The sequence below is a fragment of the Kogia breviceps genome, chromosome 5 (genome assembly GCF_026419965.1).
Source record: "Kogia breviceps isolate mKogBre1 chromosome 5, mKogBre1 haplotype 1, whole genome shotgun sequence".
Taxonomy (NCBI): domain Eukaryota; kingdom Metazoa; phylum Chordata; class Mammalia; order Artiodactyla; family Physeteridae; genus Kogia; species Kogia breviceps.
This window is the reverse complement of record NC_081314.1, coordinates 117,402,988-117,422,698: the sequence shown is the minus strand read 5'-3', so window position 1 is coordinate 117,422,698 and position 19,711 is coordinate 117,402,988. Positions and strand designations below refer to the sequence as shown.

The following is a 19,711-nucleotide window of genomic DNA, read 5'->3' as shown; positions in this document are numbered from 1 at the left end:
ATGTTCTCTAGAAAGTAAGGAATGCATTTTATTTTTTAAAGTATTTCTTCTTTTTAGAGACTTGACACTTCTATTGATAAGGTTTCCAATCCTATTTAACACCCACAGCATGCATTGTAAACAAAAAGTAAGCAAAGATCACATCACAATGCCAAATGACATGTAATCTAAGAATTTTTAAAATGTGTTTGTGTCCGTGAAGGAATATGAGGGAAAAGCCAGAGAAACACAATTACACTGAGAGACTAAATCAAGTGTACCAGATATTTTAACAATGATTTGCTCCATAATTTGATTGTATTATTGACCTTACGAACACTAAGTTTAACTTGGTTAATTGTCCAGAAAAGTTTGAATGGCATTAATATCCATACAAGAGATAACAGCAAATAATACATATATATATGAATATATATATGAATGGTGACTTTAAATCACATTATAAATTCATTCTGAATCTAAATCCAGCAAAAAACATATAGCAAATATTGGTTCTAAAACCAAATGGAAGTATACTATTACCCAAATATTTTTTCTACTCGATCTTGTAAAATAATTATATATTGTAAATCATCAAACAATAAATACATAAAATCAAATCACAGTGTAGCACGCTGTGCCTGCCTAATTTCATTAATTATGTCACCATGGCCTACCCTCCAACAATGAATCTTGGGGTCATTCTTGATGTCTTGCTCTCATTCTCCTTCCACTTTCCATCATCACCCAGTTTTTCTGACTCTATATTCCTACACATTTTTCCAAACCTATCCCTTTCCTATCTCTGTTGTCCCATGGATAGTGAGGCGTCTGCCTTATTTTTTAGCAACCTCTTCCTCTTGTTAATTTATTCATTTATCAAGAAACATTCCATGAATAATTTCTATGTACTACTTACATTTTAAGGTATTGATAATACTTTTGCAAACCTCCAACAGTGTTCTCTTCTATCATAATGATAATTTACGATAATTTACAATTAGAAAATTAGGTGTGTAACTGATTTTTATTATTTTTCCTCCACAGAGATAGAGAAAGGAAGAAGATACCAGGACTATCTTCATTTCCACCGTCTCCTCCAACCTTACAACAGTACCGTGCAGTATTAGATGTCAAATAAATATTTGTTGAATTAATAAATAAAAAATAAAAGAAACAATTTGATGCACCACATTTCCACTAAATTACAGTTAAAAAAAAAAAAATCTTACTAGGCTACTCCCCACCTTGAACTCTCTCATTGGCTCCTTTTTGACCAGAGTTTACATTTAAAGCTGCTTAGCTTAGTATACAAGGCTCCTCAAGATTTGAACTTCAAATTACTCTCTGGACTCATCTCCAAACATCCTTTAATATGCAATTTTCCTTTCTACCAAGCCAAACAAGGGTTCTCACAGTCATCATAGCTGTGCCTCTTGGCACAAGACTGAGATTTTCTTTCCTACTCACTCCTTTTCAACCAGAGTAGGAACTCCTAAAACTCAAGTATCTAGCCCATAGTAGGTGCTTAATAAATGCTAACTTTCCAATGGACTCGTACCTTCTTGTTCACCTGCTCCATGAAGACTTCCATGTGCTCCTCAAGTTGTTGCTGTACAAAACCTCATCCTTACTTACAGGACGTGTCTGTTTTCCCTTGGTGGCACTTGTAATTAGCTACTGTCCCACTACAACCATATAGCACAGACTAGGCCAGTGACACTCATTTATAAATAATAATGAGATTATTATCAATGTTAGTAAGAGCAACTCCATACAGAAAATCCTCTCAGTGTCCCAGATTCTTTGATTGTTGTATCTATAATTCAGATACAAATAACACAAGGTAATTCTGACATTCTTTCTGAGGAGTAAACTGACATAGGGAGAGATTAAGTTATTGACCAAAGTAACATAACTAATATATAGAAGAGATTTGGTTCAAATATAGCCCTTTTGAACCAAAAGCCACCTTTTCTCCACTAAGACCTTCTGATAATCTTGGTGTTTCCTGAGTAGTCTTTCTTTCCCTTCCTTCCTTCCTTCCTTCCTTCCTTCTTTTCTTGGTATGTGTGGGTTAATATTTTTGTAAAAATTAAATTCCGAGAAGTAACATTAAGAAAATATCTGGTTTCATTTATTGTATGATCTTCTTCTAGCTTTCTATAATGCTTATAGAAATGTGTAAAACTAAATTTTTATTATATATCATTTGTAGTGAATACTGTTTCTAGATATCATATTTAGGCATAAGTCATGAATTAATACTTTGTCTTTTCATGGTCCTTAACAGAACTGACTTACCTACTAGACACAATGACATAGTGTCAGCTAACAATACAGTTGGGGCCCATGAAAATACTTTAATTCATTTTAAAATCAAAAGAAGAAAATAAACATTTATAGCCTAAGATTATAATCATGTCGATGCTAACACAATTTTAAAATATAATGCTTTATATTATTTCATAGCAAAAAACTCAGAAAGGCATAAGTACCCATTGGTGATAATGCAACCCTGATTCTTAGTCCTTTTATACAGAAAATTTGCATAATTGATACATTATTCTAATTTGGATACAAATTCCCAGCCACTTAATGTCTGAGTCAATACTTTATTAAGACTTGGACAAAGTTTAGGAAAAATTGTACCCATTAGGCAAAACTAAGTTAGAATCCTGTAAAGTCATTTTTAATTATACAGGTTAATTTTCACTGATCTATTCATTTGTTCAGTGGCTTTTTTCTTGAGCTATTGCCTTTCAAAATTATATTTTTGAAACTGTAAATATTATTATGAGACAAAAATAGCAAGAAACTTAAGTAAAAACAATGCAAAATAAACCAGCAGTAGCCTTAAATCTGCTCCACAAATCCCTGCAATATATCAATGTCTTCAAATACTTTTCACCTCTTTCTAAAGGAAATCTTTCCTATATACTATGTAGTTTTGAATGTATTCAACTATTTCTTATATCAACCTAAACTTTTGTCAAAAGCTGTAGTTCTTAAATTTTCTGGGTATTACATTAATTGGGGATATTTGTAAAACTGCAGGTTCCTGTGCTCCAAAACCAGGCTCTCTGTTTCAGAGATTCTATCATGGGCCCTTGGAAACTTTATTTTTAATAAACATTCAAAGTGTTTCTGAAAAAAAAAAAAATCATGGAAGACATGTTGAGAAACACTTCTCTATTCATACAGATTTATTAAGTAGCATTTATAATCAAATCATATTTTTTAATAGTAAAAACTCTATCAATGCATAACTGGAAGAGTTAAATAACATTTTAAAGTACTTTTAAACCTAAATATTATATTCTAATAGAAGAGACAAGTAACCTTGTAAATGTTTTAAATTAATTGATAAATGTCTGAATAGTCAGTGCAATTTTAAAAAAAGCAAACTGCCTATGAACAAGCAACACTATAGTTTCTAAGTAATATGCATTTTTCTTATCACTGCTCATGGCTACTGTGCTTACAGAAACTAATCACAACTATTGAAAAAACATTTCTGTGGATAAAACCCTTTGTAGAATGCATATATGCAATATTATTAGTTAAATAAATTTGGCAAATAATGAAAGAAATGTTTAAAGAGTTTATCACATTTCAATTTCAGAAATTTACTTTCAATTTTTTTTTTTTTTGGATAGCAGATCTTAAAAATTTAAAATAATTCCTCAAATCTACTTAAAATCTGTTAGGCATGTAAAAAATAAATCACAAAAATTAGGAATATATGAGGATTGTATGTAGATACTTCCTATTATTTCTAGAATTTTACATAAAGAATACTTTTGTTAAAGTGTACAGCTTATCTGTGGATGATTCAAACCCAGATAACACTTAGCTCCTTGCAATTACCTCCCTTTGGATAAAGCAGCAAGGTAGTGAAGTGGTGGGATGGGTGGGGAGGGTAAGCAATAAGTCATTTCAGACAATTTCACACTCAAGCCTTGTTGACATGAGGCAGGGCAAAGGAAATAACCCTGTCAGCTCCTGCATCTTTAATGAAGGACAGCGCTGCTGCACATTTAGAGAAGAGAGAGGGAAAAATAAATTATGTTTAACTTAAAAGGGGGCTGTTGGATTTATTCAAACAGAAATGCAACCTTGTATGCTTCCCCATCCCCACATATTGCCATTTAAAATCTTACAATATACACCTAGAATTCAACATTTTTTTTTTACCACCGATGTTCTTCAAATTTTCAATTCAATCCACTATGTGTGAAATGTAAACTTTTAAAACATATCCTTTAACATTTATCTGTTATTGTCTTTCTGACATCTGTTGCAATCAGAGGTAGATATTTAAAATGGAAAGATAGGTAACTGTCAGATTTCTTTGTAGCAGATTAGATAAAGATGTGGCCTAGCCCAGATACAGCATGCCTCAAAGATAACCACAGCTGATTTAAGAGTACCTTATATGTGAATAAAAGATGAGGAAAATTGACAAGATGAGCATCTAACAGTGGGTTTACTACAGAGCCTTTAATGAGCTCTATATGCAACGAAGGCAACAACTCACATGGTTGGAGAGGCTCAATCATTCCTAGAATTCATGTCTTAATTATTCCTTTTCTCTTAAAAAGGATCTACTTTGCACCAACAAGAGTATTTCTTCATTTAAAATGTACAAGTAATTTCTAGCCATCTCCCTGATATACCAACCACTTCACATACAATATTGTAAAACATAACAGCAGTTTAAAAAATGTATTAAACAGGGGAACAAAATAGAAAGTAAACAAAGGAAGTGGGTAATCCATCAATTCAAGCATTGTTTTAATATTTAATTACACCAAGTAACCACATCACAGTTTGACTGAAAACCTCTTTATTATTGTGGTAATAAAATAATCTACATTACAATGGTTATCTTCATTGCTCCCTATTTGGTACCCTGAGGCATCTTGTTCTGGTAGATTCTCTACTAATAACTCACCATGTTCTATAGACCATATATTGATCCTTAGTTTTTTAGAAACATGGTACATCTATTTTTTTAATTATCTAACTTTTGAAATACATTTCTGATGAAGGAGGATATTCTTTCCTCAAGGGAAAGAGTGGAAGTAAATCAGCTGAATGAGAAACTATGTTTTTGAAAAAGTCGCTAATATTTGATCTTCCTGTCTTTGATCTTCTGAGCTATGCTAAACTCAGTCCAGGTCAAGGGCCTCTACTGAATATAATGAAGCTGGAACAGCAACAACAGAAAGAATCAGGATCTCACTTCATTCTGAGATTAATGTGAAGCAGAAGAGATTCTGAGGCTGATGACTCCTTTTAGCAGGTTTTCTAAGCTCCTCAGCCTGAAACCAATGCTCCTGGATGGAAGGCAGTCATGAAAATGACTTCCATTCCGCAGATGTTCCTTTTGAAAAGCTAACAGCATATTTCTTTTGACAGGTAAATTGCTTTGAAATAATTCTTGAACTCTGGCCCTGAACAGGAAAGTCATTTAGCTTTATAAATCCCATTAATTTTGGGGTACCCTAATTTCTTTTCAAGGTGTTGCCTCAAAATGGGCCCCAAGTTACTAATCCGTATGACATATTTTTGCTAACTGCTAACCAACTGACCACCTATGTACCTGATCTACATACTGCATTAAGCAATAAATTCATGTATTTTAAGCTCTCTTTAGTCTTAAAATGCCTACATGTAAGGTAGCAATTGCAGAGTTTTGACAAATTTTGGAACCAAATGTTCAAGTTGATATGTCTTCTCTGAAATTATACAGTATCCTCTTGAATGAAAAGGTAACTCTGTATTCCACAGATAAACCTTACATCCCTACCACACACTGTATGCACACATTCCTTCTTCCATATATCTAGATAAGTAAAGATGATTCAAACCACACTTGACCATTTTGAGATTTGATTACCTGCTCAAGAACTAGATAATGGACTGAATTTGTTGACCTGGAGCAGTTATGAGCTGGCAAGACAGTTTAAGGACAATTACACCTAAACCCCTAAAACTATATCTATATCTTAAACTATAGTCACAGTTTCCAAAACACTTTCATACAACCTCTTTACCCTGATGATCTGAAAGACAATGAACTACTTTGTACTTATATTTATTTGCCTTTTTCATATAATCAAAGATGCTTAACATTTTTTCATACTGTCACATTTTTTGATATGGGGTTCATTCATTCATTTTAATAAATACTCAACAGTGTAGTGGTAAGAGAATAGAATGTAGGAACAGGTTAAAATTAAAAACTCGTAGTAATTTCAGAGTGTTTACCTAATATAGCACAAAGCAGCTAAATAGACTCTGTTACAACAGACTTTAAATATTCTATATACTACCACCCTATGGAAATGTTTTTAACAGATCTAAACATACTTTTTGTTCACAATTCCCTTATCTTCTAAATAAAATGTCAACCCAACAGAGGAAAAAATTCAAGCCCCAAGATTATTTGAAAATCCTCATTTGTGTGTGGATACACATAAGTTACAAATAGTTGCTAAATATTAAAATAAATACAACAATAAAATAAATAAAAATCAAGCTTCACATTTTGGTTTAACAAAACACCAAGTATCATTCTTTTATGAATAATTTGGCTAAATTATGATGATATATTAAATATATCAAAGTTAACTACAATTTTCCCATAGTTTTAACTAAGAGGAGCGTTGAAATTACATTGTGATTAGTGTATCAACATATTTTTCTATTTTCCTCTACCATAACATGGGATTCAGTCAATTTCCTATAAAAGAGTTTAAATAAAGCTTTGTACAGCACCATTAGTGAAATTATGATGTCAAGGAACCAGATTTCTAACATCACCAAAAACAACAGTGACCACGGCAGCAACAGAGCAGCACGTTGCATTTTTATTCTGACATTGTTCAGCCTGTGAATTAGCATGTCACTACTCCAAAGGCATTTCAGTTTTAAATATTTTACTTTTCTTGAAGTTCCTTTTCCATGGTACTAACACGCATTATGACTTTGCTCTTCTTTTTGTGTAACCCATTTTTTCCTATTACAATTGTTATTGCACTTAATATAGTAACTTCTTACATGTTTCAATAATGGTGAATTTTTCTGAATTTTCTCAGTTTCTCTAGGGAATTAATAAAGAGCTCTGTATTCAAGAATAACATTTAATCCCTGAAATTTATCAGCACACGTACTTAAGAAACCATTCACATAGACTTACAAGGTCTAAAGAAAATGAACAAATTCAATTTACAACACACACAATAAAAAATGAATTTAAAGCAAAGAACGAATACTGATCAAGGTTTGATGAAACAAATGCATGGCACTTACCTGGAATAAGCTGTGCCAGGAACAGGTGGCTTTTTGACAAGCTGAGGAGTGATATTATGACCAAAAAAGGAGCATGTTTCCATTTCATCTTTGTCCCTTCCTTGCATTACACCCAGCCAGTGATACAGATATGTTTTATCTGTGAGAAAAAAATCAACAGAATTTTTTAATGTTGAGATAAAGACAATATTAGAAATATTTTGTGAAAAATCACAGTATAAATGCATTTAAAATGTCATTTTTCAAAATGATAAAACAAGTAGTTAAAATGAATATAACTTAACACAAAGTATATTTTAGGGTATACATTTTGAACAAATGTAGTATTTATTAATTTTGAAAATTCCTTTCAATGAGATATAAATAGCAAACGATTCCTTGGTTTTCTCTACCCTTTAGGGGATGACAGTTTCTGATTTCCCACCAATTGAGTTAGAATGCTCTCATCAGGTCTAGAAAACCCGACTGTTATTCATTTACTAAACAAATATTTACAGACTGTTCATAAGGAACCAGTCACTATGCTACTTTGGGGACACGGCAGGAAAAAAAAAAACACTATATTCTTTCTTCATTCAGGTACATAAGCAATTTGAGGTCATTTTACTTACATCTCTTTAGAAACAGATACCAAAAAAAAACCCAACAAACCAAACTTTTGTAGCTGTTCTATTCCGAGAGGCACTGTGTATCAATCACAAAGGGCCCAAGAAACACAAGAAAGTGCCTTGTAGGCAACAGAGTCTTCAGTCAACAAGGCCTTTGACAAGATGATGACTAACTATGGCAGAATAAAACTACAGGTATTCAAGTAGATGAGCAATCACTTTTGCCTGGGAGGATCTGAGACAGGCTGGGACCCGGGACCCTTTGCTACAGTGTTGCAATGCTTGCACCTGGACAAAGAAAATACAAAGAAACTGTATGAGACTAAAAATAACTGCGTGCATGCGGAGTTGGGGCAAATTCTGGACAAAAGACACCGTCACTTTTGAAGAGCCCCAAGCAAACACAGGGACAAAAGCAGGGTACTGTGCATGCCGCCTGTAGAGAATACTCTTCAGAATTAGAGAACATAATAACCAAGTATCAAATTGTATATCATAATGTATATATAATATGTGTGTGTATGTTTTTCCCCTAATAGTGTATTGGTATATTCAGGAAACTTTAAGGGGAGCTGTTTGCCTGGGTGATAGTTTGCCAGGATATAATATGATAGAAAACTCAGAAGATAAAGACAGGTAATGAGGAGTCAGTGTAGAGTTTAATGACAGATGATAATATGATCTAAATTACACTTGTCCCTATGTAGCCACAGAGGATTAGTTCCAGGACATCCCACGGATACCAAAAGCTGCAGATGCTCAAGTCCCTTATATAAAATGTCATAGTATTTGCGTATAACCTGCACACATGCTCTCCTATACTTTATTTTTTATTTTATTTTATTTTTTTGTGCTGGGCGGGCCTCTCACTGTTGTGGCCTCTCGCGTTGCGGAGCGTAGGCTCCGGACGCGAAGGCTCAGCGGCCGTGACTCATGGGCCCAGCCGCTCCGCGGCATGTGGGATCTTCCCGGACTGGGGCACGAACCCGTGTCCCCTGCATCGGCAGGCGGATTCTCAACCACTGCGCCACCAGGGAAGCCCTCTCCTATACTTTAAATTATCTCTAGATTACTTATAATATCTGATATAGTATAAATGCTATGTAAATAGTTTAAATACAATATAAATTCTTTGTAAATAGTTGCCAGTACACATCAAATTCAACTTTTGCTTTTTGGAACATTCTGGACTTGTTTTTCCAAATATTTTTGATTCTTAGTTGAACCCACAGATGAAGCCCACGGATATGGAGGATCAACTGTTATTTAGAAGATAACTCTGATGAGAATGTGAAGGATAAAGTCATTCTGAGGAAAATTAGCACAGAGGCCATAATAATAGTGCAGAAAAGTATAATGAATGCTTACAAAGGACATTGGCAGAGGAAATGGAACAAATGGCTGGTGGTAGGGTAGGGAGGCACATAAGTGACCCCAAACAAATATACTTTGCAAAACTTGGCAACTGATTAGATCTGGGAGATCGGAAGTGGAAGGACGTTTATTCATCTACCCAAAAATACACACATAAATCTAGCACAATATAAACTGTAATTTAGCCCCAAAGAAAAATAAAATTCTATCACTCATTTTTGTGGCACTCAGAGTTCCAACTTGAAAAAAGGATGACTGACTTCATTCTGCCGTTTTATCTGCACCAAGCTATTGTCAATCTGTCTACTTGAGCTGAACTGTCCTTACTTTATTACTTATCACTGCAGAGTTAATTGCCAACTTTTCCTTTCGCAGAGCTGCCTAATCCTCCTGCCAGACTGCTATCATCATCTGACCTCACTGACGACATATGAGGATTATTTCTTCTCTCTTAAGAATTCTGCAAGCAACTCCTGTCTAGGCTAGAACTTTGCTTCCAAAGAAATATTCCTGGTTATGATGGGTTCATATTTGTGGTCTGTCTTCCTTGTTTGGGGCTAATGTCCCTCTTTCTTTTTTTATTTTTTATTTTATTTTTTTTGCGGTACACGGGGTTCTCACTGCTGTGGCCTCTCCCGTTGCGGAGCACAGGCTCCGGACGCGCAGGCTCAGCGGCCATGGCTCACGGGCCCAGCCTCTCCGCGGCACGTGGGATCCTCCCGGACCGTGGCACGAACCCACGTCCCCTGCATCGTCAGGCGGACTCCCAACCACTGCGCCACTAGGGAAGCCCTTTCCTTTTTTAAAGTTAATTTTCATTGGAGTATAGTTGATTTACTCTGCAACTTTCTTTATCCTGGTATAAATGACACTCAAAAATGGCATTCTATACCCACATTATCTTTCATACATTATCTGTCTTAAGTGTCAAATGAGAATAAAAAGCAGATTAAATTTCTACAGAAAAGCACAAGCCTAGATGGACAGTTCTACTCTTCAATCCACACTATGCAGTTGTTAGTTTGTCTAGAGGCTCTTTGTCAGGGTTATCCACTGAATGTTCTGGCTTAGAGTCACATTTTGCAGTGATGTGCCCATGATTAGCTCTTCCAGAGATAATGTGTAAATATACTGCCTTCTAGTAACTTCTGCTTGACTGGGTTTTGATATAATAGCTACCCTGTCTTCTTGGATCCTGCTTGCCTAGGGATTTCTCACATTCCTCCTCAGTCTGTTTGATTATTGTGTGCACTAGACACTAGAGTCCCTGTTTTGGAATAAACCCTAGACCTCTGATTCCTTAAATGTGCATAAGCAGTTTTGTCTCAGCTTTGGATATAAATAAAATCATGTATGAATCTAGAAGCTGTTTATAATTTGGTTATTATTTGAACATCTAGAATGATTTTATTAGTTAAATGACATTTTAAAGTCTATTTATTGAACCTGAGGTTTTCATATCTGGGGTTAATTATAGTCCAACAATTGCATTAACAATTATATATAGCCTGTTAGTAGCAGTCAGTCTTGATGAAATAAAGGCCCTTATCAAACATGTACATTCTTCTTTTAGATCAATGCAATAATCATAAGATCATAAGAAAGTAAAACTGAAAGTATAAACATTTATTATAGTTGGTTGAACTGCTATAAGTTATGTTAACAGGCAGATATTTATTTCAAACTTCTATAATGTTTCAGTATGAATATTCATCAAACAAATTTTTATTATCTAAGGAAAATTTTGTGACTTTACATAGTCAGTGGCTAGTAATATAACATGATTTTGAGTTAGGATCCACAAATCAAAAGTGGCAATTGCATTATTTGCTGTGTACACACATCACGATACATTGAAGTTTTGATCTTCGAGTTCTCTCTGAAAAGGAAAGTAACCCAAGATAAAATATAAGCTTAATAGCAAACACAATGACCCTTTGTTTAAAATCACACCTTTTGACATATTAACAACAGGACAATTGATGTTAGTGAAGAATGTGATGCAACTGTGCTTAGATTCTGAGTATTACAAAATAGTGAACTCAACAACCACAACCACAGCCCCTTATAAGAACACTTTTCCCCATAGATGTGTATATATACACAGTACTACCTACTGTCAAAGTATTAAAAATGAATATCCATACAGTTTTGAATTAAAAAAACTAACATGATATGAGAAAAGAGAAAAGCAAGCTACAATATCCCTTTCTATTGTTAAATATTAAGCTAACTAGACATTACAGAATTATTTAGTGCAATATAAATGCTCTGAAATATAATTTACTTGGGAATGATAAGTATATAGTAGTAATATAGTGCAGTGTTTTAGAAGCATAGATGGTAGAACCAAACTACTCAGGTGTGAATCTCAGCTCCACAACTCAGATGTTGTTTGACGCTGAACAATTGAATCTCTCATAGTTTCATCTTTCTCAAATATAAAATGTGAAGTAATAGTCACAACATCGGTTGAGCTAATATGCATGGAGTGTTATAAGACTGTCTGTTGCATCATTTGATATCTATCAATATTAATATCATGACCCCCAACTTCAAATAGAATCCAATGAGGTTCCCCAGTGATGACGGACCCAATCTTAGATTTGTATTTACACGTTGCTTTACATTTTATTTTATTTCTTTATTTTTGCTTTACATTTTAATCGTGTCTGTGTTAGGTTTAACTTTCAAGATGTTAGTGGTCTTGATTTATTTTAATGAACTTTATTAAGATGAAATTTATATATGATAAAATGAACCAATTTAAAAGTGTAAGGTTCAGATTTGTCACACATAGAGATCCATATGACTTCCACTCCAATCAAGATGCAGATGCTTTCTACAGGGGCCTTGGTGTTGAAAGCTAATATGTTATCGCATATGCTGTGTATATGTATATGTTGCTAATGCAGATTTTCAAATAATAGGCTGGTCTATCCCCTGTTTTTAAGAGGATGATTGCTCAAAGAGAATTTTTGAAAATATATTTTGGGATAATCATGTTCCACTGATTACTAATGAAATTTCTTACAAAGTAAAAATGTTCCACATGAAATTACTTTTGGTAAATGCATGGATCAACAAAATAAAAACATTTCTTTAGGCACACGTTTTGGATTACTTAAGATAATATAAACATTTCCTCAGCTTATCAGTGCATCATGATGACTAATTTTCAGCTTCCTCTGAAACTCTTCATCATAGGTAGCTCCCTCCCCCTCCTCCTCCTCCTCCTCCTCCCCTTCCTCTTCTCCCTTCCCCCTTCCTTTACCTCTCCCCCTATTCCTCTTCCTCCTCTTCCTTCTTCTTCTTTTTTTCATATTTGGAAGGACAGAAACTGTATTTACTGAGGCTTTCCTTGTTATTAACCAAAACTTATTATCTAAGTTACACTACTCTCTTGCTCTAGAGAACCAAAATATTTTTGGAGTATTGTCTTCTCAGTCTTTTCATTTTATTCAGCTTAATTTTTAATTGCTGATCATTCAGTCGGTCAAAAGTTGGGAAAAAGTTGGAATTTTCAATAACACAACAAGATCAACAACTGTTGATTATTTCTGCCCTAGTCTTAGATAAAGAAACAACAGTGGCAAATAATAGCTGTTTCTAAAAACCATTTGTCTTTGTGAGATCAATGACCTGAAATGGCCAGCCTCATTTTGGATACTGCATGTAACAGATGAATCAGTCTGCAATCTACATATGGAGTAAAGAGATATTCTCCACCTTTACAAATTGGAGAGACTGAAGCTTGATCTACCCTAGAGGACTATCTACCCAAAGCTCATAAAGGAAAACCAATCATCAGAAATGGAAGGTCTCTATTTAAATCAGTCTTTGGAAAATTCTGGAACTTAAAAAAAATTTAAAATCCAAAGTTAGGTTTTGCAAGAGAATTATAATTAAACAAATAATAAACACTCTTGAAAAGTTAAAATATGGAGGCAGTGGAGATTCAAATAGGTGTGAAACAAATCTACTTTCTTAATGTAAGAGCCGAAGATAATTTATTATATACTAGTGACAAAGATAAAAATGATTAAGTTGGCCATGGAGGAAGTAGTCTGAAGGTGGTCTGGGGATAGGGCTGGTCTAGCCTTTAAAGAGTTTGTTGAAGTTACACAACTGCTGAAACTGGTAAAAGATATTCAGTGAGAGGACACACTCAAGGTGTAGATAAGTACAGCAACAATGGAAGGTTTGTATAAAAAGGTAAAATTAAATAATACAGAATATATATGCAGTACTTCAAGGTTTACTTTTTTACTAGCCCATCAGATTAAATATTAGGAAAATAAATCATTAAATATTACTTTCACATGAGAATATAAGTTCAGATCTTTATGAGATTTGTCTGTATGAATACATGTATTAGAAAATAAGTGAACTGGAATCAAATCTACTATTTTTCTCATTACAAAATCAAAATGTCAAAGAATTGCAAAGTCTTGAATGCAAGACTAATTCAAGGCTTTTTTTTAATCCACAGTGTGATGGCATAAAGGAAGATAAAGCTTGGTAACAAATATATAACTTGGAAATGAAAGTGAATCAAGACAAAAGAAACCATGTAGAAAATTATTAGTATGTTCTGGTATGTATGGTTAATAGGATCTTACATAAAAGTCTACTAAGTGTATGAAAAGATGGAATAAATATCAAGACACTGCAAAGGAACGGCAATGGAATTTGATGATGCACAGAACACTGGAGGTTAAAAAGAAAAAAAGAAAAGAAATAAACATAAATGTATAGTGCCATTCCCAAAATTTCAACCTAGAAAATAAAAAGTTTAAGAAATGTGCATGTGCGTTTGTGCCTTTGTGTGTGTTATCTTTGTAAATGACTGGCTCATCTACTCTGACTCTGGAGTGCTCTAGAATAATAATATGTATATAAATCTATAGTTAACTCTACTAAGAATTTATTATTACTCTGTTTAGTTGGGATGCATTTAATTTGAAATAATAAGAAGTCAGAGGTGTATAATACCTTCTAAAAATGTAGGCTTAATGTTTTCAACTAGACAAGGCAAACTGGAAAAATTTCTACCAAATTCTTAAGTTTTCACATCTCCTAGAAAGAATGTATTATTTGAAAATAGCATAGTGCATATAAAAGCCAAGTACTTAAAGCACAGATTTAGAGCACCTATGTGTATATTATAATTAATTTATGATACATTTAGCTTCTCATATACTTAGAGAACCCTTCCCTCATAGAAGGAGTCAAATACTATATATTTAGTCAAATGTTTAAATTATCCTAAACCCCAAATATTAATATCCTAGACTTACTAACTTATTGTCACTATTAACTTTCTGACTTCGTTTATATACATAGATTTTTGTAGAGGAAAACAAGAGAAAAGGAAAGAAACTAAGAACAAAAAACTTTGGAAAGTCAGTTTGAAATCAATACTGAGAATAAAATACATGAAAAAAATACAGAAGTGAAGACAAGATTAAGACAACCCTGGAAAATTGCGTAGAGAGCTAATCAGGAGAAGCAGAAATAAGAAAATTAGCAAGGTTCTCAGTGGTTTGTCACCTAATTTCTTGAAGATCCCGGATATGTATGCATAGCTACATTAGTTTTATCTGAATGGATCATGGACCCTATATCCAATTAAGACTTCATACATTTCACAAAAGATTAATTAATTCTTATCAGATTTCCAGGAAACACAACATTTTAAACATACTGTGAAGAAACTCTGGGCATGATGGCAAACCCTCAGGTTGTATATAAAGAATGAGACCTTTATACTATGGCCAAAATGTACTAAAATAGCTTATCAAGTCAGGATGAAGACTCAAATAAACTAATTTTTTATTTAATTAGTTCACTTAACATGGTCCTTCTATGTGTCCCAGGTAGACAGATATGTTACCATAATTAATAGTCAGAGAGAAAATTAAAAAAGTTATCTGAGACATCCTTTTTTTTTTAGAATTCTTACTCTTCGGACTATGTCAAATTCAGAGAAACTTCCATAGACTCTTCGTATCTGCTTCAAATTTTTATGTTGAAACCTAATACCCAGTGTGATGGTATCAGGATGTGGGTCCTTTGGGAGGTGATTAGGTCATGAGGGTGGAGTCCTCATGCATGAGATTAGCATCCTTGTGAAAGAGACCCCAGAGTCACAGTGAGAAGGGAAAATGGCCCTCTATGAACCAGGAAGTGGGCCTTCACCGTACACCAAATCTGCCTTGATCTTGAACTTCCCAGCCTCAGGTCTGTAAGAAATAATTTCTGTTGTTTACAAGCCACCTAGTCTAAGGCATTTTGTTATAGCACCCTGAACAGACTAATACAAGAAACACTTTGCCATATAGAACTAAATGTACAGGTAATGGATCTGCTACACTTCTAAAGACTTCCAAAACTTTGAACTTCTGGTTCTGTACATTTCACTGATTAGAATGTTCAAAGACATAGCAACAGAATGGATTATTAATATTCTTAAAAGGAAAACATTAAAAGAAATAATACCAACGAGCAGTAAAAATGAACATCATCACCTCGCCAACCCATTTTGTGTGCTAAAGATGTTACTATGCTATAATTTTTGGAGAATCATCACAAAGAAAGGACAAATAATTATTTTACTGCTACAAAATGAGAATCAGAAGTATCAGATGGTTCTTAAAACACTGCACATAGAATATTCAAAATACTAACTGACACCTTCAAAGAAAGTACTCTGAGCAGCCTGAAGACAGTCCAATTAATGGTCACTAAAAGTTCTACTTAATGTTTGGTCTCCTTTCAGCACGTTGAAGCTGATACTTCATCAGTGGTTTAAAGCCATGGTGGCATGACTTTTAGATTAGATATATTTTAATGTAGTGCATTCCAGGAATTCAAATATGCATTTCAAGATTAAAATATAAAATCAATAATGGCACTAAGATGGTTGTCATCCACTGGCTACACTATGTTATCAAAATGATGGAAATGCAGTTATGTATAAAAATAAACATAATGTGCTGTCCAGAAGGCATGATGAAGATAAACACCAGTTTCTCGACTGTAGCTACCATAATCATTAAAGAATTGATGGCCAATTAAAGTGCACAAATCGTTAGGGGGAGAGGGGAAAAAAAAAGCACAGCAATAAATGCAGAAAGGTTCAAATCAATTTTTCACCCTAAACATAGTGAAGTTCATTAGCATTGCTAACATAAAGGCAAAAGTAAAGATAGCAAAATGAAGATTTTATCTTGTTTTCACTTTAATTATAGGGTTGCCTCAGGCAACCTAGTTTTCTAACTTGTTAAAAAGATTGTATTAATATATTAGTGGAATTGTATTATGAATAAAAAAATTTAAAAGATGATTTAATGCAAAGAAATTCTACATGTAAAAATGTAGAATGTAAAGATTTGATATGAAGAAGATTCTATAAGGTTTTTTTTTTTTTTTTTTTCTTTTTCTTATTTTGCAGCTAAAACAAAGGCTGTCTATGTCAGGAAATTTTCAAAATGAATGTTCAAATTCACAAAGACGGTTCCTTAAAAGTATACTCATGTACACAAAGACAAAATGAAAGCAATTTTCAAACAAAAGCAATCTGCAAAATGGTGTGCTCACACTGAGTCAGTCAGATGAATTCTATGCACATTTGACCTTCAATCATATTTTTCATTTCATCATTCTGATGAAAATTAGTGGGACAGATGATATTTGGTCATCCTAGCTGAAAGTGAATCCAGTTGCAGACCTATGTTTCTGGAAAATATCATCTTTCAAGTAATGTAGCACAGAAATAAACATCAATAGATTCACTATTCTAACATACGTTTTGCCTTTGATAACATATTTATCTGCGCACTGATAACAAAAATAGAGGAAAACTGTCCGGGCATTGGTTTGGTCAAAGGAAAGTTACATATGAAGCTGGTCTGGCTTGACACCTATGTTGAGAGTGAGAAATGTAGGTGGTAGAGAGGGCAGAGGATGAGAGCGCACAAAAATGAGAGAAGTGAACAGCTGATTTAGCAAGCATGTTCTGCTGGCAATTCCTGGAATGAACAACAAACCAATTGTACAAGTGAGGTAGTTATCCTCTGAACATCTTCAGCTTTTAGAAAGTTCTGTCCTGATAATTCTATTCTCTGTTTAATCTAACTGAAAAGGAATGTCTGGTGACTTTATTTTTCACTTTAGAGACCAAGACTTCAATTAAAGCCAGCTACACTGCAAGTTAAAATATCTGATGAGGTTTAAAAAAGTATATTTAATGGAATACGATGTCACTATTAGATTACTTTCTCTAAAACCAATACAAAACAAGAATATACCCTAAAGTATATTAAAATGACCTTATTAATGAGCCTATAGTTCATCCTTTTAACACTATTTCTCCAAGAACCTATTATGTGGTATCTTAAAATTCAAAAATTAATAGGACACAGTCCCTGCCCCGGAAGAGTTTATATTACGGCAGGGGGAAGCAGACCCACATAAACTAAATACAGCATGGTAATTTCCATAACAGAGTTTAAATTTTGTTCCATGAGATCAAAGAGAGAACAAAGCAACCAGGCTTCTGGTAAACTGGAAAATGTTCATCACAGAAGTAAACATTTCAGATGGATCTCGAAGGAATAATAGTTGTTGATCAAGCCAAATGAGTTTAGGACTGGAGAAGAATGTAATTCTAAGCAAAAGTACCAACTGTGCAAAAGTATGAAGCAAAGAGTCTGTTTAAAGAAAAATAAATGATTTGATTTAGATGAGATTTCAGATGACCTAGATGTGTGAGGCTGTGATTGGACAGGATACTGAAAAAGTAGAATTAGGCTGAAATGTAAAGGGCTTTGTGTGCAAAAAAAGATGTTCAATCAGAAGAATGAATTGAACAAATGTGGTTTCTAGGCCAAAAACTCTGTGAATCATGGCCATGAAGTGGGAAAGTCTAGAGACCACCCATGAGGCCCCATAGGTCACTACTGCATATTCTGCAATCCAGGACCATGCCTGCCATGTAGCAAACACTAAATATTTGTTGAATTAATGATGGGTGAATGAACACAATGATATGAACACAGTGATAGTCATCTGAACTAATGTACTTGCAGAGGAGAGAGAAATACACACACGAAAACTATAATATTCATGAAGTCCATGTCTATGAAAATGGCCATTATGTTAGGCAAGAAATCATGGTGATTAAGACAGAGTATGCTTACAGAAAGCAAAATTACTTACCAATATTAACCAGAGCAAAATGCCCTCAGTTTTCAATGTTATGTGCCTTTATTTTCTAAGCAAATTGATTTTAAACACACTGCCTTGAATGTGAATGGAAACCTGAAATTGCTTCAATTCTACTGGGAGATGAGTCACACACAGCATCTTATTTAATTAATTTATTTATTTATTTTTATTTATTTATTTTTGCGCTACGCGGGCCTCTCACTGCTGAGGCCTCTCCCGCTGCGGAGAACAGGCTCTGGACGCGCAGGCCCAGCGGCCATGGCTCACGGGCCCAGCCGCTCCGCGGCACGTGGGATCTTCCCGGACCGGGGAACGAACCCATGTCCCCTATATCCGAAGGCGGATTCTCAACCACTGCGCCACCAGTGAAGTCCAGCATCTTTTTTAAATGGATGTGACATTTAAATTAAAATCTACTACTTCGGGTTTGATTTTTTAGTGCCTAAATATGTTTTTTACAGCTATCCATGTTAAAGCTCAATATTAAATTCCAAACTGTTAGTGCATTGTATATTAATACTTAAATGAGCTGCAAATTTTTATATTGCTTAAGAGCAAAGCGCTCTAGAAATATTATTATCCAAAATGCACATATAGCCTAGTCAATCTTAGCAATTGCCTTCGCTTTGGTTGGGTTAGTCTATGAAGATATAGCAGCAGGGAGGGGACAGAAGGAGCAAGCATTAAATTTCAGACAGAATATCAGTAATGCTACCTTAAAAAAGACATTAATGAAGTAACAGAAGAGCAGGCCAAAAGTAATTTTAATATGACAACATGCACAAATACACAACAAAAAGATTCACACACAAAAGGCTGTGCATAAAAGATGGAGGAAAAGTTCTGTGGCTGGCGATTGTGTTGCATGCATTCTAGAAGGTAAGGGTTTTTGAAAGGCATTTAGCTTTAAATTACTCAGTGTTCCTTTGAACGTCCTCAGCAGGACCAGAAATGGAGGATTCAATTTTCAAAGATAATTGTGTCAGATAACTGTCTCATGCCTTTTCAGCAAGAATCTGATAGACACCTAATTACTAACCAAGTGATTTTAGAGCTACATTGCTGGGCTGATGTGAAGGCTACCTAGAAAGACCTGGTCATTAAATGTATCAGAAAGGAAATGTAGTTGGATTGTAAATTAATTTCATTTATTTGGCCAATGAAATCTTATCAACTATCCTAAAGAAATAATTTATTAG

The 19,711-nt window shown here is 34.2% G+C and overlaps 1 protein-coding gene across 3 annotated transcripts in view; it reads right to left on the bottom strand.

Annotated features, from left to right (window-relative positions):
• ROBO1 (roundabout guidance receptor 1) overlaps positions 1–19,711 on the bottom strand; it is a 1,123,100-nt gene that overhangs the window by 957,166 nt on the left and 146,223 nt on the right. For all 3 annotated transcript variants that reach the window (XM_067034889.1, XM_067034895.1, XM_067034892.1), the window contains exon 2: positions 7,300–7,438. In XM_067034889.1, the coding sequence (XP_066890990.1) occupies positions 7,300–7,387 (88 nt within the window). In that variant the 5' untranslated portion in view covers positions 7,388–7,438. The remainder of the gene's footprint in view (positions 1–7,299; positions 7,439–19,711) is intronic.